This window comes from Leptopilina boulardi, unplaced genomic scaffold (genome assembly GCF_019393585.1).
Source record: "Leptopilina boulardi isolate dan_hultmark-lab unplaced genomic scaffold, ZJU_Lbou_2.1 LbouV2_325, whole genome shotgun sequence".
In the NCBI taxonomy this organism is placed as follows: Eukaryota; Metazoa; Arthropoda; class Insecta; order Hymenoptera; family Figitidae; genus Leptopilina; species Leptopilina boulardi.
Genome location: NW_026137891.1, coordinates 2,047,865 through 2,071,121, shown reverse-complemented (window position 1 = coordinate 2,071,121; position 23,257 = coordinate 2,047,865). Strand labels below are relative to the sequence as shown.

The 23,257-nt window shown below is 21.8% G+C and overlaps 3 protein-coding genes across 4 annotated transcripts; 1 reads left to right on the top strand and 2 right to left on the bottom strand.

Annotated features, from left to right (window-relative positions):
* The first annotated feature begins 4,689 nt into the window (after positions 1-4,689).
* LOC127284738 (kinesin-II 85 kDa subunit) lies at positions 4,690-9,230 on the top strand. The gene is made up of 9 exons (XM_051310369.1): positions 4,690-4,860; positions 5,186-5,604; positions 6,202-6,392; positions 6,734-6,873; positions 6,964-7,161; positions 7,237-7,631; positions 7,790-8,207; positions 8,358-8,483; positions 8,937-9,230. Exons 1-9 carry the CDS (start codon positions 4,846-4,848, stop codon positions 9,075-9,077), a joined length of 2,043 nt encoding a protein of 680 aa, XP_051166326.1. The 5' UTR covers positions 4,690-4,845; the 3' UTR covers positions 9,078-9,230.
* Positions 9,231-9,960: 730 nt separating this feature from the next.
* On the bottom strand, positions 9,961-11,085 carry LOC127284746 (uncharacterized). Its single transcript, XM_051310385.1, has 2 exons — positions 10,879-11,085; positions 9,961-10,542 (listed from the first exon to the last, which is right to left on the bottom strand). Exons 1-2 carry the CDS (start codon positions 11,065-11,067, stop codon positions 10,108-10,110), a joined length of 624 nt encoding a protein of 207 aa, XP_051166342.1. The 5' UTR covers positions 11,068-11,085; the 3' UTR covers positions 9,961-10,107.
* A 757-nt stretch (positions 11,086-11,842) lies between these two features.
* On the bottom strand, positions 11,843-20,155 carry LOC127284740 (venom carboxylesterase-6). 2 transcript variants are annotated; one of them, XM_051310372.1, is made up of 9 exons: positions 20,028-20,155; positions 18,243-18,606; positions 16,132-16,421; positions 15,471-15,670; positions 14,739-14,935; positions 13,781-13,946; positions 13,467-13,657; positions 12,866-13,152; positions 11,843-12,270 (listed from the first exon to the last, which is right to left on the bottom strand). In XM_051310372.1, the coding sequence occupies exons 2-9, from the start codon at positions 18,423-18,425 to the stop codon at positions 12,063-12,065; spliced, it is 1,722 nt and encodes a 573-aa protein (XP_051166329.1). In that variant the 5' UTR covers positions 18,426-18,606; positions 20,028-20,155; the 3' UTR covers positions 11,843-12,062. The 2 variants fall into 2 exon arrangements, with proteins under 2 accessions (XP_051166329.1, XP_051166330.1); XM_051310373.1 differs by having other exon boundaries at positions 18,243-18,593; positions 20,028-20,148.
* Between the last annotated feature and the right edge of the window lie 3,102 nt (positions 20,156-23,257).

Sequence of the window (23,257 nt, the reverse complement as noted above, 5' to 3'; positions counted from 1 at the left end):
AATTAAATGTAACTAATTAATAGTAAAAAATTTTGTTTTTACTAATTTCTAGTTAGATTTTATTGCATACTCTCTAAATTTGAATTAGTTAAAAGTGAGCTACTAATTCACATTGATAAGAATTTTTACTAATTTTTAGTAAAATATTAATATTTGATTTAGTCGTTTTAAATTTTTTTACTAAAGTTTTAGTAAAAAGTGACTAAAAATTAGTGAAAATTTTTTACTAATTTAATTTAGTAGCTCACTTTTCACTAATTCAGGTTTAGAGAGTAGTAGTTGTTGTTTATTTATTTTTTATTAAAGTTTTAGAGAAAACTACAAATTTAGTAAATTAGTAAAATATATTTATTTAATAGTAAAAAAATTGTTAACAAATTAGTAAAATTTAACTAATTCAAAAGGAAAAAGTTAATCATTAATTTAATTAGTAATTAATTTGAATTAGTAACTCACTTTTTGCTTCTGATTTTGTAAAATTTTACAAATTTTAAAGCAAAAAGTGAGTCACTAATTTAATTTAGTAAACATTTTTACTAATTCATATTTAGAGAGTACAATTCAGATTTAGAAATACGAATTTCAAAATAAACAAGCGTTTGTTGATTAGCAAATATTGAAATTCGACCCAGGTATTTTTTCGAAATTCTTTTTTTACTAAACTTTAAATGCAACATTTTAGGGTATTTTCTCTTAATTTGAATTAGTGAAAAGTGAGTTACTAATTCACATTAGTAAGAAATTTTTACTAATTTTTAGTAAAATATTACTATTTGATTTAGTCGTTTTAAATTTTTTTACTAAAGTTTTAGTAAAAAGTGACTAAAAATTAGTAAAAATTCCTACTAATTTAAGTTAGTAGCTCACTTTTCACTAATTCAGAGTAGTGGTTGTTTATTTATTTTTTATTAAAGTTTTAGAGAAAAATAACTACAAATTTAGTAAATTATTAAAATATATTTATTTAATAGTAAAAAAATTGTTAACAAATTAGTAAAATTTAACTAATTCAAAAGGAAAAAGTTAATCATTAATTTAAGTAGTAATTAATTTGAATTAGTAACTCACTTTTTGCTTCTGAATTAGTAAACATTTTTACTAATACAGATTTAGAAATACGAATTTCAAAATAAACAAGCGTTTGTTGCTCTCTAAATCTGAATTAGTAAAAATGTTTACTAATTTGAATTAGTGACTCACTTTTTGCTTCAGAATTAGTAAAATTTTACTAATTATTAGTAACTTTTACTAACAATTAGTAAAATTTAACTAATTCTAAAGCAAAAAGTGAGTTTAAATTAGTAAACATTTTTACTAATTCAGATTTAGAGAGTGATTAGCAAATATTGAAATTCGACCCAGGTATTTTTTTCGAAATTCATTTTTACTAAACTTTAAATGCAACATTTTGGGGTATTCTCTCTTAATTTGAATTTAGTGAAAAGTGAGTTATTAATTAACATTAGTAAGAATTTTTACTAATTTTTAGTAAAATATTAATATTTGATTTAGTAATTTTAAAATTTTTACTGAAGTTTTAGTCAATAATTAACTAAAAATTAGTAAAAATTCTTACTAATTTAAATTAGTAGCTCACTTTTCACTAATTTAAATTTAGAGAGATTAATATTAAATAATAATTATTTTTAAAAAATATAATAATAACAATAATACTATCTAAATATTAATAATATTATAGCATTAATGTAGGTATTTAAAATAATTATTATTTCGAGAAATGAGAAATAATAATAAATAATTAATAATAATAATAATAATAATAATAATAATAAATAATGAAATAAATTCTTGGTTTATAAGGTAAATTTCTTTCGTCGCATGATTAACGCAAAATTTTTGACTCTTTTTCCCTTCAGAAGCCATTGTCATAATAATTGTGAGTTGACAAAAGGCTCTCGCTGAAGAAAAGTAAGAAGATGACGCGATCACAGAGAGTGTATATAGAAAACTTACCTGACAAGTCTATATATAAAGATATAAGAAGAAACACGTGGATGTGTGTATCCCTTGATTGTTGAGGTGTCCACGTGAGGAAATTTCGAACGACATGATAAACACACGATATTTACTATATTGTGTACATACTCCTATATGGTAAGGCGTGTGCACTGACAATGAATCCTTATAGTAGAGATGACATTCAATGAAAATGTGTGTGATGTGTTTCTAAAGTTTAGAAAGGGGATGCGTGCGACTATATATATGTATATTGAATGTTATAAAAGAGAATAGAAGGAAGCTTCTTGTATATATGTGTGTGTATATAAAACAAGAGAAAGTCTAAAAAGGGAGACAAGTACCCACAAAGACATAAACGCAAACTTTGTGCAATTTATACATGCATCAAAGACACAATATATGTGCGTGTAAGAGTCGAGACAATTCTGGAGATGAGTCTTGAAATTTATTTGGAATGATGCCAAGGGGATATTTTTTCTGTTTTTGTACATCGGACGTTGATCCTCTTTTTGATATTATTTAATTCGAATTTTCCATATGTAAATTTTAATTAATTTGGAAAAGAAAATTATTTGATTCAAATAATCGGATATACTCGAGTATATTATCAAATAAATATTTATTTGTATCAAATAATTTTTATTTGTACCAAATTTTTTGGTTGAATTATTTTGAAACAATAATTTCTGTATTTGAACCAAAATTTAATTGACTAAAAATTATTTGGTGCAAGGAAATATTTTGCGATAATAGTCAAGTAACCAATTATTTCAATCAAATAAATTTTCAGTGTAATTAAATGTAAATTAATTACATGTACACTTAAAAAATACAGGGTGTCTACTAGTCCTGGAAGTCCTGGAAATGTCCTGGAATTTTAATTTTTGTCCTTGAATTTTTTATATTTTGCTTTTAAATTTACAAAAAATTCTAATTTTGTCAATCAAGTTAAAAAAAATTCATTAAATAAGTAAAATGAAAATTTACTTAAGTAATTAATTAATTTTTTAATAATTTCTGAAAACAATATTTAAACTAAAAATTTTTTTATTCCTTAAAGTCATCTAATTTAATGTCCTGGAAAAATAAGAAATTTGTCCTGAAAAGTCCTGGAAAAGTCCTGGAATTTTAATTCAGATTTTTAGTAGACACCCTGAAATAGTATTAAATCAGAAAAACCTATTTACTTGACTGTATTCAATAATAATGTTTTCTTGATCCAATAAATTTTTATTAGTTTGAAGTAAATTTTGCTTGGATCAAGAAAATATTGATATTGAATACGCAGTCAAGTAAATAGGTTTTCTTGATTTAATAATATTTTTTTTGTTTTTTTTTTAAGGTACTTTTCGTTTCGTTCAAAATTTTATTGGGTCATAAAAATTTTGATTTTATTCAAATTGAATTGATGGATTTTTGTGTGAATTCTTTTCATATCTTTATAGAAAAATTGAAAAAAATTTTGAACAGTAGGTTTTTTTCTATTGCAATAAAAGGGTTTCTATAATATTTTTCCTACGTTAAAAAAAAAAATTATAACAAATGAAATAATTACTTTTTTTTTTTTTGGTCTCTGTATGTGGAGTTTGTGAAATGTAGCGTCGCTCTTAAATCGAGGGTGTATTGTTAAGTATCGTCGTCAGCTGCAAGCAAGCGAAACGAACTAAAAGTGTGCATATATACAATATATTCAGGGTGCACTAACGACGAGAGAAATTCTATGGGGGATGTGCTTATTATAAAAGAGAAGCAGGCAAGAAGGGTGGTTTCCCTATACGATTTTTTTTTTTTTGACTCACCACTATATAGGCAACTAAGAATATATATATATAATATATACATTCGCAAATAATTATTCAAGCAATTTTAACGTGTGCCAAAGTAATTTACGAAAGTTTCCCTAAAATGTGTGTTAAATTTTTGCAATTTTGAAAAAAATTATAAATACATTTATTTTTGGAAAAAAATAAAAAAATTTTCTGCTCGTGGATATAATAAAATATTTCAATTTTGTATAATTTACAAAACAGTTTTGTAAAATGTTCCAAATTCTTAGTGCAAAATATGAAACTTTTTGAAAATACTTTGAATCATTTGGTATTTTATACTGAACATATTTTAAAATTTTACAGAACTGTTTTGTAAATCATATAAAATTGAATTTTGTAAATGCGAATATATCCAAAAGTACTAAATAATTATGTAAAATTTAGTAAACTATTTTTTTGCTGTGAATACAAGAAACTGTATTTGAAATGTCTTAAGAAGTTAAATAAAAATTAGTTCTTAAGAGAAAGTTATTATTATTATTTTTTTTTCTATTATTATTATTATTATTATTATTATTATTATTATTATTATTATTATTTTATTATTATTATTATTATTATTATTATTATTATTATTATTATTATTATTATTATTATTATTATTATTCTTATTATTATTATTATTAATTCTATAACTTTTATTGTACGTAATATTTTTTTTATGTAACAATAAAATAGAATTAATTAACTATTAATAAAAAAATTTTTAAGTTGAATTTTTATCTTTCAACAAATTAAAAAAAAAATTTTTTTTATAAACAATTATTTTTTTAAAAATAATGATAACGAAGTGATTGAATTTATCGACTGGTGAATTGTATAATTTGTCTATGAGAAGCTTCAACATTCTCACAAAATATCATTTGGTGTCGTTGCAAGTCATTTCATCGATCCATTTGTTTACGGGGTCGTCTGCTAAAAAAAACTACTTCTTTTTTGAAGCTACTTTTTTATTCCCATCGAAATTAGAAAATTATTATTATTATGCAGTGAATTTGTGTATTTTATTAGTGAATAATAAGACAAATTTTTAACGATGCCAGGTACTGCGGTAAGTATTGTAGAATTTTATTTTGAAATATTCTTTTTTTGGAGCAAAAATGACAGTTCTATCTGTCAGTTTATGCGTCATTATAGGGTAAATAAATTTTCTTAATCAATTATATTATTTTAATTTTCTTTTACATTAAAATGAAAATTCGTTTCCTGTTTGTATTTTTTCTGTTATAATTTTTTTATTTTTTTTTATTATTTATATTTATATTTTATATTTTATATTTTTCAATGTATAGAAATATTAGAAATTTTTAAAAAATTTAATTTCCTTTCTAATTTTGTGTGAAAAAATAAGAAACTTTTTTTTCTTTTTTTTTTAGGATAATACGACTGAACTTGGCGAAATTGAAAATGTCCGTGTTGTCGTTCGAGTTCGTCCCTTACATGGAAAAGAATTGGATCAACATTGTAAAATAATAACAAAAGTTGATACATTAAATGCTGAAATAACAGTTGAAAATGCAAATGCAACGCAAGGAGAGCCACCAAAAGTATTTTCTTTTGATGCAGTTTTTGATACAAACACAAGTCAAGTTGATATTTATAATGAAACAGCACGACCAATTGTTGATAAAGTTTTACAAGGCTATAATGGAACAATATTTGCCTATGGACAAACGGGAACTGGTAAAACTTACACTATGTCTGGAGCAAAAACTTCACCACAATTACGTGGTATCATTCCAAATACATTTGCTCATATTTTTGGTCACATTGCAAAGGCTGATGAAAATCAAAAGTAATAATTCATTTTATTTATTAAGAAATTTTTTTTTATTTTATTAATAATTCCAGGGCTTGGATTATTTTTTAATTGGAAAATTTTTAAAGTTCAATTTTTTTCTTCAAGTTTTATTAAATTTTTTACCAACAGAAATCAAAAAAAATTTTAATTATTTTCAAATATCAGAATTTGAAATCATTGAAAATTCACCTACTTAAAAAATATGTAAAATTGTTTAATAAATTATTTTCAATTCGGAAAATTTAATTATTGTCTGTTTAACAAAATCTTTTGAAATATTCGCGTTCGTTCATCATCAACGATTGAAAAAAAAATTTTTCATTTGGAAAATAAAATTTTTTGACTTACAAATTATTTTCTTTTTTAAATATTGTTGATCGAGAGAATGTAAAAAATTTTTTAGACAAAAAATTATAATAATTTTATGTAGAAAAATAGTTTTTCCTTCTCAATGGTTGTGAATTTTACCGATTTAAATATTAGAAATAAATTTTCTATAATTATAGAATAATTCTTATTAGGGAATTAATAAAATGAATTTAATATCTAATAAAAAAAAAGAAATATATTAATTTTTAAAAATTATTTTAGGTTTCTAGTGAGAGCCACTTATTTGGAAATTTATAATGAGGAAGTTAGAGATTTATTGGGAAAGGATCAAAACACAAGATTGGAAGTTAAAGAGAGGCCGGATATTGGAGTATTTGTTAAAGATTTAAGTGGATATGTTGTTAACAATGCTGATGATTTAGATAGAATTATGACTCTTGGCAATAAAAATCGTAATATTTTATTAATTATATACACTGAAAAAAAAATTTATTTGATTCAAATACTCGATTACTTGAGTATTATCAAATAAATATTTATTTGAATCAAATAATTTTCATTTGAATTAAATAAATTGTATTTGAACCAATAATTTCTGTATTTGAAACAAATATCATTTAATTGACTCAAATATTAATTATTTGATACAAATAAATATTTATTTGATAATAGTCAAGTAATCGAGTATTTGAACCAAATAAATTTTTTTTTTCAGTGTACAATGTTAAATATTATTTATGAAAGTATTTAATTATTTATTGAATTATAAAAATATTTTTCTTTCTAATTAAAGGTGTGGTGGGAGCGACAGCAATGAATGTTTCCAGTTCGAGATCGCATGCAATTTTTACAATTACTGTGGAATCTAGTCAACCCGGAGAAGATGGTGAACAACATGTGAAAATGGGAAAACTCCATTTAGTTGATTTGGCCGTAAGTGGAAAAAATTCCTTTCAGAAATAAAAGTATAATAAAAAAAAATTCATTATTTAATTAAAAATAATTAAAATCTTTTTTTTTCAGGGTTCTGAACGTCAGAGTAAAACGAAAGCAAGTGGAGTTCGTTTGAGAGAGGCGACAAAAATAAATTTATCACTTTCAACATTAGGTAATGTTATTTCCGCCCTTGTCGATGGGCAAAGTTCTCATGTGCCTTATAGAAATTCCAAGCTGACAAGATTGTTACAAGATTCCCTTGGTGGTAATTCGAAAACACTTATGGTAATTAATAATTCATGCTCTTTTTTTTAAAATAATTTTGTAAAAGAAATTAAATTTTTTTCTTTATGTTTACAGTGCGCAAATATCAGTCCAGCGGATTTGAATTACGATGAAACTATCAGCACTTTACGTTATGCGAATAGAGCGAAAAATATTAAAAATAGAGCGAGAGTAAATGAGGATCCAAAAGATGCTCTTCTTCGACAATTTCAAGTGGAAATTGAACAATTAAGAAAACAATTGGAAGAAAATGCTGGTGAATTGTCTGACACTGAAGTGGAAACTGACGAGTCTGAGGAAAATGGCAGTGGAGAAACAAAAAGAGAAAGAAAATCACGACATCGTAGAAGTCAAATGATGACAATGGAGGAACTCGATGATGGTGTGGAGGATGGGGAAAAAGTTGATAAAGCTGAGAAAGATGATAAATTTTCCGATGATCACGATGTTAATGAACTTAAGCGCACACAGTACGTTTTGCATATTTTTTTTTTACTTCTTTTTAATCCATTTAATTATTATTAAAAATTAATTTTTGTAATTAATATTTAATATTGATATTTTTTATAAATTATTTAAAAATGTGAATTTTGAAAATTAAATGAAACTAATTTTCTTTTTTCCACAGAAGCGAGAAGGAAGCGTTAAGAGAAAAAATGCAGAATTTACAGAATAAAATTTTAGTTGGTGGTGAAAATCTTTTGGAAAAAGCCGAGGCACAAGAACGTTTACTTGCATCGTCAGCAATTGAATTGGAGGAGAGAAAAAGTCGTGAGGAACAATTGAAAAAGGCCATTGAAGAAAAGGAAGCTGAACGAATAGATATTGAGGAGAAATATTCGTCATTACAAGAGGAGGCTGCTGGTAAAACGAAAAAATTAGCTAGAATACAAACAATGCTATTGTCAGCGAAAGCGGAACTTTCTGATTTACAAGAAGAACATCAACGTGAAATGGAAGGACTTTTGGAATGTGTCCGTGGAATTGGAAGAGAATTACAATTGCAGGAACTTGTTTTAAATAGTTACATTCCTGCTCAATATCAGGTATTATAAAAAAAATATTTTTGAAAATTAAAAAAAAAATATTAAACATTTTTGAAAATGTTGAAAAAAAATTGTTTTTTCTTTCTTTTTTTTTTTGAAAGAAATTTTAATTATGTATTTTGATTATATTTTTTAATAATCATTTTTCAGACTATGATTGAAAGATATGTTCATTGGAATGAGGATATTGGTGAATGGCAATTAAAATGCGTTGCTTACACTGGAAATAATATGAGAAAAGCACAAGCTGCTCCTTCAATTGGAAGCAATAAAGACGTAATTTTACTGTTCTTCGAAGTTTTTTAAAAATTATTTTTAATAACACTCATATTATTTATTAATATTATTTATTTTTATTAATATTAATATATTTTATTATTAATATTAATATTATTTATTATTACACGGAGAGAAATCTGGTGCGATTTACGCATGAGCATGTCCTTAGGAATATAGTAACAGACGCTTTCAAGCAAAAATCCTAAGTGAGCGAGGTATTATTGTATGAGTCTCACCTGATATTCAGATGGAATCTTATGGTTTTTGCTTGGAAGTGTCCATGCTATATTCCTATGGACATGCTCATGCGCAAATCGCAGCAGATTTCTCTCCGTGTATTAATATTAATATTATTTATTCTTTACATATTCGAAATTGAATTACTTTATAAATTATAAATTAATATTTCTTAAATTCAGATTCGAATTTTAATAAAAAATTTTTTTTCAGCAAGCACTTCCGGATTTGTCTAATATTTTTCTCACCTACAATACGGATTCTGAAACGAATTTAGCGCCTCCAAAAAGAAATAGAAGTCGATCTGGAGTTCCAAGACCAACCACAGCTCATCGACGAACACCTCTTCAATAATTATTATTTATATTTCATTACACAGCTAGATATATTATGCATTTTTAGAGAATTTTTTTTTTTTTTTGCTTATAGTACCTAATAATTCTTAAAAAAAATTTTTGAAACGTAGTGAACACAATTTTTATCCAATATTTTCGATTTTTTTATTTATTTTTTTTTTATTAAACTTTTTTTAGTTGACACTTTTTTTTATTTTTCTATATGGTATTTTTATTTTTAGGATATTTTAAAATTTTTTTTCTAAAAATATTTGTTTTTTCTTAATTCTTTTTTTTTTTTATTTAATATACGCAAATTTTTTAAGTTATTATTTGTACCAAAGATTTAGAATTTTAAGTATCGATGAAGAAAATCGTGATTGTCATTATTATAAAATGAATAATTGAAAATTAACATTAAAATGCTGTGTAGATTGTACAGTTGAATTTTAAGATTATAAAAAAGAGAATACATTGTGAAGGTGTTTATAAATGTTATTATCAATTTTAGTAATGGCAATTATGTGTTTGTGATTTTTGTTCGCCTTTGTTGACAAAAAAAAAAAATACATATTTTGATGTCAAAAACATTTTTTGGTTGCGCGAACAAATTTTTCGATTTTCAAAAACTATAGGTTTTTTAAAATTAAAATTATTTTTTTGTAAACTAAAAAAAATGTTGAGTTAGAAATAGTTTTTTTTTTGTCAATGATTTTAAAAGGCATTTAAAAATATATTTCGCAATCATTTCCTTTATTGTTAATTACTGTTAACTTTTTATACGTTAGTTATATATAATCTCCCCGAAGTGATTTCTTGCATTTATTAATTACTGTGATAAAAATTGTTTTTATGGTTTTTTTAAAAAAAGAAATATCTGTTTTTTAGTTTTATGCAAATTATCAGGTAATAATTGTAATATTTCATATATATACTTATATGTAGGTATTTATTGTATCTATTTATTTTCTTTTTTCGTAAATATAAACTTGTAAATCGCAATTAAAAATTGTTTTTTTAATGTATTTTTTTTTTTAGTATTTTTTTAGTTAGGTGTCTTTTTCCATTTTCCAAATTTGTTTTCTAATTTTTAAAATTTTATTTAGTTCCACGCGATTCGGTATTATTCGTCCCATAAAAGCCACTGAATTATTATTAATTCCCGGATTTCCTCGGATATTGTCGTCCTTGGTTATCCAATTATTGTACTGAATTTTCGATATGAATTTGAAACCAATTTTTACAGCTGCTTTTTGATCTCTTGTTGTTGTGAAAATTCCTGCAACTGCTTTGAGATTAAGAGCTGCTGTCAATTCATACGAAGAGTACAATAAATCTTGGATCAAATTTTTTGAAGATGGATGTACACATATAAGATAAATTCTTAGATAATTGTCGGTATTAAATACGTTATAGGCATCCGATTGAATAATTAAGGAATTTTTCAGACTCATTATTGAATTTAGAGCGTTTCCTTGAAATATCTATACTTTCAATAATTAATTACATATATACATAGATAATTAAAAAATTAACAAGATGGTAAAAAATATAAAAAAATTACCGACACAGAAATCTACGTTACCGACTTATGATAAACCAGTTTTTTGAAGAATGAAAGTAAAAAATTACCGACCTAGAAATCTGCCTTGCCGACTGATGGTAAAAAAATTTGAGCCATCCGTCGGTAAGGTAGGTTTCTAGATCGGTAATTTTTTTCATTTTTAAGGAAACTGTTTTGTCATCAGTCGGTAAGGTAGATTTCTGTGTCGGTAATTTTTAATATTTTTTTTTTGACTTTATAATTATTGATAACGTACATTAATTCGACTGTATGTGTTTGTCTTGTCAAGTAAACTGTTAATTCTAGTAATGATGGTGCCAATAATTTTTCCAGATGTTTTACTAATTGCAATCAAACTTGTACTGTCTTTTATCCAAAGTCGAATTAAATTTAAATAGTTTGTTTTTGATTCTGAATCTTCTATTAAATTTGTTGCTCTGCACATTGGATCATATTTAAGATAATGTTCCTGTTATGTTTTCAATGAAGAATATAAAATTTTTAATTTTTATTCCTAATTATAAAAATAATAATTATTATTTCTCTATTATATCGTTATTATATAATTTTTTTTGGTTATTTTTTTTTTAATAAGTATTATTAATTTGTAATACTTTTATTAATTCGATAACTTCTTCGTAATGATTTTCTTGCAAATCTAAAATTTCACAATAAGAAGGTGAATTCCACATTAAGGGTGCTGTTATATTTTCGTCAATTGCAATAGCACTTGTACTTTCTTCTAATTCATTCATTTTTGAAAAAATTGTTTATTATATTTTTTAATGTTTATTAAACATTTCATAAATTATATTAAATTGTTAATTTCGAATTATATACAATGCTGTATAGGTTAATTTCTGTTTGTCAAGATAAAAAAAAATGGCAAATATATAAATTTTTCAGTCTCGATATATTTCGATATATTTAAAATAGGTTCAAGCAAAAATTCCATTGAATTTTTAAAGAAATATTAAATCATCTTAAAAAAAATTGTATTTTTTTTACAATTCATCTCTCAATAATTCATTAGAATTTAAATCATACTCAATGAATGCTTTTTTTCATGAAATCTATTTTAAAATATTTTAATTCAATTTATTCATAAATTCAGTATATTCTTGGCTTTTAAAATTTAGAGGATTTTTAAAATAAATAGTATTTTTTTTTTTTTTTTAATAACAAATTTGAAATTTTATTTGTCTATTTACATTTAACGATATATAATTAAATTATATATAATAATTAAAATATTAGCACTAATTATATAACATATAATAACAATGACGATAATAATTTTACAACAAATTATTAAAATTACTGCTTATTATGCAGATAGTAAAATAAATTGCTTTAACAAAATTAATAAAAAATTTTTCAACAATTAAAATGAAAAAATTTCAATCGATAATAATGATTAAACATTTTTTTTTTTTTAATTTACAATTCATCCCTCAATGTTTTATCATTCTTTAAAATATGTGTTTCGCGATATTGTAGATTATTCCAAAATTTAATTCGCTTAGAATGTAAATCACGACCCATAAAGATAGTTTTAGAACTTTCTATATGAAGATATTCCAAATGATGACTTTTCACTGATTTCCATTTAACTGGAATTTTCGTTGTTATTTCTGGTGTTGGATTTCTAAAAATTAAAAAGGAAAATTTAATTGATTACAAATGAAGTAACTAAATCAATTTAAGTTCATTAATTATTTAATTAATCGAAGCTAATTAATTGTTTACTTAATCGAAGTTAATTGTTTCATTAATTAAAGCTAATTATATATTTAATTAATAGAAACTAATTAATTTTTTAATTAATTGAAGCTAATTAATTATTTAATTAACTTGAGCTAATTAATATGTAATTAATAGAAACTAATTAATTTTTTAATTAATTGAAGCTAATTAAATATTTAATAGTAAATAGTAATTATAAATAGTATTTAATTACTTGAAACTAAATAATTATTTAATCAATTTGAGGTAATTAATTATTTAATTAATTAAAGCTAATTAAATATTTAATTAATTGAATCTAAATAAGTATTTAATTACTTGAAATTAATTAATTATTTAATTAATTGAAGCTAATTAATGATTAAATTAATTGGAGCTTATTATTTATATAATTAATTGAAGATAATTAATTATTTAATTAACTTGAGTCGAATTAAGTATTTAATTAATTACACATAAATTGCATAAATTAAATAGATATTAATATATTAAATTACCCAGTATTTGCAAAATTGAACCAAAGACTTGTTAAAAGATCAATTATCTTATGATCTTCGGTAGTGAGTGGTGTATCTTGAAATAATTGTTCTCCAACTGGAAACAAATATTGAAGATCATCTGCATGGCTTACTCCATAATCTCGTTCTTGATCACCAAATAATTTGCTAAATGACGCGCTTCCTCTGTACCCGAAATAATAATAATAAATTGGCGATGACAAAAGATCAAGATGATCTCTCACTGCATTGTCAGCACAAACGATAAACCACGCATCAGAATACATCTAAATGAAAAATATTTTTTTATTTTTTAAATAATTAATTAACTATTATATAACAAAAATATTTTTATTTATTTACTTGTATGCACTAAAAAAAATTTATTTCTATTCAAATAATCGGTTACTTGACTAATATATCAAATAAATATTTATTTAATACAAATAAATTATTTATTTGTTACAAATAAATATTTAATACAAATATTATTAATACAAATAAATATTTAATAATAGCCAAGTAATTGATTATTTGAATAAAATAAATTTTCTTTTTCCAGTGATACTTAAATTGATTCTATATTATTTCTATAACTCACATCAGTTACTTCGAATCTAGTCGATGCATCAATGGGTTGATCACCTAAATAAAAATCGCGAATACTTTGTGTGACATTTTTAATTAAATGTTTTGGACAAACATCTTCGTAAAGTAAACTTAATGGTGCAATTGTTTCAAAATTGTCATTAAGTTCTTTTATTAATTTTCCATCAAAGAGTCCGTAAATGGCTGGAAAAAATTATATTTGTTTCAAATAAAACATTTCTCTGGGTGTATAATATTTTCGAAATATTTTTTTTTTAATTTAAGAGTATTGTTTTCTTTACTTTCAACTTTCGATTTTTGACTTACTTGCCGATTTTATAGCACCTTCGTGTGAAGTTATACCCGTCATCCAAGGTATATCAGAGATTTTTCCATTTTTTAAACTTATTGCTGGATCTTCTTTTAAAAATGCTCCGGAATGATCGGGTTCAATAACTGGTCTAAATGGTATCATTGGACAATAGTCGAAGACCTAAAATAATAATATTGAAAAATAATTTTTTTATCCGAATATAAAAAATTGTACTCTCTAAATCTGAATTAGTAAAAATGTTTACTAATTTGAATTAGTTACTCACTTTTTGTTTCTAAATTAGTTAAATTTTACTAATTGTTAGGAAAAGTTACTAATAATTAGTAAAATTTTACTAATTCAGAAGCAAAAAGTGAATCACTAATTTAAATTAGTAAACATTTTTACTAATTCAGATTTAGAGAGTAAATAATTTTTTTTTTTTAGATGAATGAAATGCAATAATAATAATAATGATAATGTTTAGGAAATTTAATGTTATTATCTTATGTAATGGCATATTTTTCCCTTTCATTACACACATTACGAATTCATTTATAATTCACGCATGGGATGCAGGGACAAGAAATATTTTGCAACCGGCCTAGATTTTACATATAAATTAAACTTTCTGTTTATCATTTCTCCTCGTGTAATATGTTAGCGATTTTATGCAAATATTTTAAATATACACATACACACAAACTTCTAATCCGCACGCGTGGAATTAATTTTTCTTAACATTAAAATTTTAATGACGTAAGAAATATATTTTATTTCAAATATATATATATAACATTCTACGATATTTTTCTAGTTAACTATGTTTCAATTAAATTTCATCATTAAAATCGTATATATGAAATTTAAAATTAAAAGTGTGATTTTTAAAATTATTAACGTTCCATTAATATTTAATTGAAAAAAAAAAATAGAAATTTATTATTGATTAAATTTTTCTTTTATATATACCTGAAAATCTCTATCTGTGGCAATAATGTCAATATGATTTTTTGTTTTCAAACATTTTAATAATTCTCGAGAATCGCCTGTCGGACATTTCATAAGTTTTCCCAATTTCTCTGCTTGTTTTTTTGCCAGTCCTGGCCTTGTCAATCCCCAAGGACAGAGAGCTGTTCCACTTTGTGAAATTCCACGATGAAATAGACCTGAAAATTAATTGGTTAAATTATGGTTAATTAAACTAATTGCTAAATAATAATAATAGTAATAATAATAATAATAAAAATAATAATAATAATAATAATAAAAATAATAAAAAATATTGTTATAGATTTTTTTCACTTGAAGAGGAAACCAATGTTGGTTTCGAAACTTTGTGTATGACGGTTTTATAAATAAATATTTATCCAGTATTTTTCCTGACTAAAAATTTATTTGTTGTAAAATACGTTACTGGATGTACGAGTAAAAAATTGCTTTAAATAATAATAATGATAATAATAGATAATATTAGTTGAACTAGTTTAATAATGATAATAATAGATAATATTAGTTGAACTAGTTAATTAAACTAATTTTTTTTTTAATTAAACTAATTATTTGCTAATAATGATGAATATCAAATTATAATAATATTTTATTTTTATTGTTATTTTTATTTTTATTATTTTTAATATCATTATTACTATTATTGTTATTAACAATTATTTGGTATTATTTATTATTTTAAATTAAATTTACCTTTCGAAAGGGGACTTAACATATGATAATGAGTACTGACACCGCCTGCACTTTCTCCAAATAATGTTACTCTATTGGAATCACCACCGAAATTGGCAATATTTTCATGAACCCATCGAATTGATTGGGCTTGATCCTTCATTCCTTGATTACCAGGAATCACTAAATCTTCTGTACTCAGAAAACCCAATGGACCCAATCTTTATATAATGAAATCGTAAAAATTTGAATATTATTTGCAACACTCAATTTTTGATAAATAATAAATAGAATTTTTTTTTTGTAAATTTTTTATTCTAACTAAGAATAAAATAAAAAAAAATTATTTTTTATTAAAATAAATTATTAAAAATAAATAATTATTATTTCAGTCAATTAAAAGATATTTGTTTCAAATATACAGTTTATTTAATTGAAATAAAAATTATTTGGTTCAAGTAAATGTTTATTTAATAGTCAAGGAATCGATTATTTGAATCAAATAAATTTTTTTTTTCACCGGTATACTTTGAATAATGCTGTATATTTTATATAATAATCTGTATATAATATATAATTATTAATTAATAATTATTAATAATTATAATAATTATTATTATATATATAATAATATATAATAATAATCTGTATATTTTAAGAAATTAAAATAAAATTAAATTACCTGAAATTTATTGTTACGAGAATAACATCATGATCGAGGAGAAATTTTGGTCCATAGAAATCTAAATTTCCTGCACCGGTCACCCATCCACCTCCATGAAACCATATTAGAACGGGATAATTTTTATGTTTTAAATTTGTTGTTAATTTTGGTGTGTAAACATTGAGATATAAACAATCCTCATCGCCTACAACTTCCTCTTGATGTGTGTAAATATTTCTTTGTGTGCATATATTTGGATCTTTTTTGGCGGAATAAATTTTGTCCCATGATGCCGCTGGTTTTGGTGGCTTTAAAAAAAAAATATATATATATATATGTTATTAAGGTGAGTAAATAATTATATGAAATATCCTTTTTGCTGCACTGAAAAAAAAGTATAATTGAATCAAAAAAATTTGTTCGTATTTATGATTCACTAATTTTCTTAATTCAAAAAAAATTTATTAAAAATTTTCTTGGATCAAGGAAATATTTAATCGAATACACAAACACAGAGAAATTTATTTGTCTCACAGTCTAATAAATATTTATTTGGTTCAAATCAATTTTCATTTGGTTCACATAAATTTTTATTTGGTTCAAATAAATTTTCATTTGGTTCAAATAAATATTTATTTGGGTCAAATAAATTTTTATTTGGTTCAAATAAATTTTCATTTGGTTCAAATAAATTTTCATTTGATTTAAAAAAAAATTTTATTTTCGCCAAATAAATAGGCTATGATAAATATACATTTATTTAACTCAAATATTATTATATTTGGTTGAAATAAAACATTTTTCTGGGTGTACGGATAAGTGAATTTTGATTCAATACTATTTTTCAGTGTACCTATTTTTATTTTATTTTTCTAATAGAATTTTTTTTCAGGTCTGTCCCAAAAAAGTCGGATATTAAAAAATGAATGATATGAATAATAATTACTTTATTTTTAAATTGAATAATTAAAACAATTGGAGGAGCCACGAAAAGATAATTACTTGCAATGTCTGTCTGTTCGTCTGTTTCTAATAAGAAAATATTATTTTCAAATTAAGTATTATTGTTATTATTATTAATATTTTTTTTTATTATTATATTTATTGTGATTATTAATAATTAAAATATTTTTTTTTTTTTTAGAAAACTGTGATTAAAAAAAGGAACAAATTTTTTAATGAATTAATAGTTTCACTTTTATTTTCATTGAGAAAATTCTTTCACGGTGAAATATTGTACATTCTTTTCAAGGGACCTTGATACATTTTTCTTGAATAAATTAAGAAACAAATTAAATAAAAAAAAGGAAGAACTACGAGGACAAGCTGTTTCAAAATTAAATCCTTTTTTTTCGTCATTTATTGTACAAAAATATGATTATTTTTGAAGAAAATTATTTTTTTTTTCTCTTGCAAATTATCATTTTTCTCATATATATATTACATAAGATTATGAATCTTTTGAACGATACTCGATTGTGATACATAAATTGACATAACTAATTGAACATGTTTTTCCGCGATTACTCAATTAATTAAATATTCACGAATTTTAACTAAATGGAAATAGATTTAATTTTCATTTTAATTTCCGGTGCATTTATTTTAATTTTATAAAAAAAATTTGGGTTAATAAATTATTTAATTATTAATTTAAACAAATTCATATAATAAATAATAATAATAATTTAATTAATTAACTGAAATGATTAATTAACAACTTTTAATGTATTAAAAAAGCATTTTGAATACAAAAGAAAAAAAATATAATATTGAAATAGGATATTTAAAATTATATTTTATTTTTTTTTTTTTATTAAACTTGTAACATTTTGATACATTAGATATTCATTCTTCGTCATACTAATCATTCATGACAAAGCTAATTACATAATACATCATTCGTATATGAAAATTTAATTCAATAACCGAATCGCAAAAAGGAAAATTAAAAAAAATGAACTTGTTTAAAATGAAGATGAATTGCGAATATTCATTCATATTATTATCATTTAATAAAATTATCATAATAGTTCAATAAATTAGTATACAGGCAAAAAAAATTTAATTCTCCAAGAAAAAAATTTGCAAATAAAAATTTGTAATTTTTTTTTTTTCTGTTTACTTACCTCAAACCTTAATTCACCCAATGGTGGAAGCGCATAAGGAATTCCTCTGAATGCTGCAAATTCTTTGCCCTTTCTACTTTTCATAATAGTACCTTCGAGTGTTCCATTTTTTATATTGACAATTGGATTAGACGCGGCAATTATCGAAATTGATCCAAAAATAATAAGGATCATGAAATTCATTTTAAAATATGAAAAATTAATTATTAATTAATTAATTAATTAATTAATTATTTAACCGGTTTTTTTAAAAACAAAATTTTTTTTAAATTTGTATAATATTTTTTTAAAACGAACTCAAATCCTTTGAATTGTCAGCCTCTGTGGTATTAATTATTCAGGACATCGGAACTAGAAAATAAAACTGAATTTTCATTAAATAAACAAATGATTCAATTTTTTTTTTCTTTTAGTTAAAATATTTTTTTTATTTTTAATAATCAAATATTTTTTACCCTTTGTAAAAAAAATCGCAAAAAAAAAAATATTTTAATTAAAAACAATTAAAATTTCAATCTTTGTTACTAATATCATTAAAATAAATTTTTAAATTTTTATTATTAGGATTTATTATTTGTATTTTATTAAAATTTTTTTTTAATTTTGATAATATAAAAATATTTAGAAATTAGTTAATAGCAATTTTGCTTATAATAACAATAATAATTTAATTTTAAGAATTAATAATAATTAATATTTAATTAATAATTTACGAATGGGCTTGTCCCGTGAATTTTTTAAATAAATAAATAACAATATTATATAAATATTAAAAATATAATAAAATAATAATTTTAAAATATAATTATAATAATAAAATATTAATAATAAAATATTAATAATAAAATAAAAATATATATATATTATTTGATATAGATAAATATTTATTTGAACCAATTTTTTAAGTTTTCCTTGACTCAAACAAACTGAAAAAAATATTTAATTGATTCAAATAATTATAGTTACTTGATTGTTATTGAATTCTCAAATAAATAATTATTCTTTGAGTCAATTAAACGATATTGGGTTAAAATAAAAAAATTATTAATTCGAATACAGTTTATTTAATTCAAATAAATATTATTTGGTTCAAGTAAATATTTATATGATATAAATAACTGATTATTTGAACCAAATAAAATTTTTTCATTGTAATAATTATTTTGATAAAAAATAATTATATTTATTTGAAACAAATTTTTTATTTAAATCAAATAAACCACATACCTATTCGAACTATTTTTTTTTATATTTAATTGACTCAAATAATAATTATTTGCTATAAATAACTATTTATTTGATAATAGTCAAGTAATTGTTTAGTTGAATAATTTTTTTTCAATCTCATAAAATATATTTTTTTGAAAATTATAAATAAAATGGAATCTTCTTTGCAGTATATGAAAAAATTGTTTATTAACATGAACAAAAAGATTTATTAATTTAAAAAAAGCGAATTAATTAAGTAAATAAAAATTAATAAAATTGTAAAAAAATTTAATATAGTTTTAACTACATATTTTATTATCGCGAGTACAAAAATGAGCGCTGAGCGTATTAATGGCTTTTTTAAAAAAGTAAATAAATAACAATATTATATAAATATTAAAAATATAATAAAATAATAATTTTAAAATATAATTATAATAATAAAATAATAATAATAAAATATTAATAATAAAATATTAATAATAAAATATTAATAATAAAATAAAAATATATTAATTGAAAAATAAAATAATAATAAGTTTTTAAAAATGAAAAAATAAATTCGTTACGACTCACAAGTTAACTGGTACTGCCGCGAGTAAATGAAATTTATCTGTGTATTCGATTCTCGCGAAGGTAAAATTGTGACTGTCTGAGAAAACCGGTGTCCGATTATTAAACCATGTTGTTACTCAGTATCAATGTATGTGTGTATATACTATGTATAAATTTTAAGTATATACCAAGAAACACACATGTATATTTTTTTTATTTATAAAAAGAAGTTCCACTATATATATATATATCGTTATCGTACATCCAATTACATTTCGTCCATACTTTAATTGAAATCGTGGATTAATATAAAAAAAAAAAAATACTAACGGACAGGTGATTTTAAACTTTCCAATTATAGACAAACCAGTTTAGTGTCCTTTTTTGTCCTCCTATAAGAATTTTACGAATCTGTTACAAAATATTTTTTTTTAATTTGTAAAAAAAATCATTCATAAATTTTATTTATTTTTGGCATTATTTTTTAATGAGAGCAAATAATTAATTTTTTAAATAATTAATAATGAAGTTAATATATTAATTAATAATATTAATTAATATTATTAATTTATGAATTTTATTTCAAAAAGTTGTATTGCTATTTTTATTTAAATTTTTTTTTTGTAATGTATTTTAAACTTCTTTTTGTTTAAATTTTGTTTTTGTATTTTTTAAAAAAAAGTATAAAAATACGTTTAATTCCACGTGTATTATTTTTTCGAAAAAATTTTTTTTTCTCAAATGTGCCGTTTATTCAATGGAAAAAATAAAACATGAATAATAGAATCGATTTTATTTATTCTACATCTTCTTCTCATAAATTAACAACATATATATCTATATACAATTTGATTCAACGTTTTATTCATTGTTGACAATCAGTTACAATTAAATAAAATTCTCCTCCAACGTATATATTTTAAATGTATGCAGAAGTCGCGAGTGTATTTAGATATTAAAAAACAAAATAAATTTGCATATTAAAATATATCGCGTGTGTCAAATGGTATATTGTATAAATGTTACACTGGTTTAAAAAATAATTATTGAAAAAATCAAACTAGTTTAATTGTAATAATTACAAATTAATAATAATAATTATAATAATTAAAAATTGTTTTTTTAACTTGTAAAAAGAATTATTTTCTTTAATTTTTTATAATTACAAATAATTTTCTTTCTGAATTAATATAAATTTAAAAATATAAAATGAAAAAAAAAAATTTATTTGATTCAAATATACTCGATTACTTGACTATTATCAAATAATTATTATTTGAATCAATTAAATGGTATTTATTTCAAATACTGAAATTATTGATTCGAATACAATTTATTTAATTCAAATAAAAATTATTATAAATTACTATAATTATTATATTATTATTAAATTATTGTTGTTATTATTATTATTTTTATTATTATTATTATTATTATTATTATTATTATTATATTATTTTAAATTATTGTATTATTATTATATTATAAAAATTATTTGGTTCAAGTAAATATTTATTTGTTAATAATCAAGTAAATCGGGTATTTGAATCAAATAATTTTTTTTTTCACTGTATGTTAACAATTTATATTTAGGAATTTATAATAATGGTGAATTGTATATATGAAAATAATTTGTTCCTTGACACAGTGATTAATGAACGTAAAGGTATTTCATTGTTAATTAAAGTATCTTCCAGTTTGATGGAGGCTCTTTCAATATTGTGAAAGTTATACATTGAAGAAAATCATCAATCTAGAATTTATTCTATCAATATTTGAGTCGATAAAAAAATTTCACATTGACATATAACGTATAACGACGTTCATCTCGATAATTTTCTTGACGATCTGGAAAAAAAAATGTTCTTGTTAAATAATTTTTTTCACCGACGAATAATATAATTACTTTCTTATTTTTATTCTAAATCTCAATTAGTAATTAATTTTTTATTTCAAAAATTTAGAGAATTAAATTAGTAATAAAAAATAGTGATAAACATTTTATAAATAGAATTTTTTTTTGAAAAATACGTTTTGAAAAATGTTTTTGATAAAAGTTTCTTTAAATTAAAGAAAAATTTTTCTATAAATCAAAGAAATATATTTCTTTGAATGAAATAATTTCTTTAGTATAAAAATACTAAAAATTCTTACATAAAATTTCTTTGATTCAAAACTATTTTCTAAGAAAGATTTTACTTTAATTAGTTAAAATTATAATAATAAAATTATTTATAAATTAAATAATATTAAATAATTATTCATAATTTGTTATTGTATTATTAATTTAATTTTTACTAAACAAATTAGCAATTTTTTTTTTAAACCCAATTTATCGACCGAAATATTATGGTATAATTTTTGTGAAAGTAAAATTATTAACGTTGGTCTTTTATCATTGTAAGGCAATATCTTACCTTCAAAGAGTACGTGGAAACGATTTTGTATACAATAATTCCAAGTAGTACAGGTAGATGGCATGATCGACTGAATAAGTGACTGAATAATTTTTCCAAGGGATTTTTCCTGAAAAATATTTTCTATATATCTTTGATCGCTCTGAATGCATTCAATGTATATATGTATACATATATACGAAGGGTGACGAACCCTCGAATACAGGGGTCACTTGCTTGGTCTTGTGGGAATTTCCCCCCTCTCCTTCGAACAGTTACACCACGATGCCATTACTACAAAGCGTCAAACGCCATTTTGTTTTATTTCTTCATCATGAACAAAATTTTTCTTTTTTTTTATAATAATTATTTGCAAAAAAAAATTTTTTTTTTTTTTTAATTAAGACTTTTTTATTTTCTTGGGGGAAAAAATTAATTAGCTAAAAAATTAAAATTAAAATTAAAATTACCTAAAAATTAGCTGTATAAAAAAAATATGTATTACTAAATCAAATAAACTGAAAATAAATTTATTTGATTCAAATAATCGGTTATTTTTCTATTGTCAAATAAATATTTTATTTGATTCAAATAATCGGTTACTTGACTACTATCAAATAAATATTTATTTGTATTAAATAATTATTGTTTGAGTTTATTAAAAGGTATTCATTTCAAATACAAAAAATTATTGATTCAATTACAATTTATTAAACACAAAAAAATTATTTGGTTCAAGTAAATGTTTATTTGATAATAGTCAAATATAATCGAGTATTTGAATCAAATAAATTTTTTTGCGTTTAATAAATGTCTATTAAGTTTTGAATTAGTTCGAATTTCTATCAATTTTTA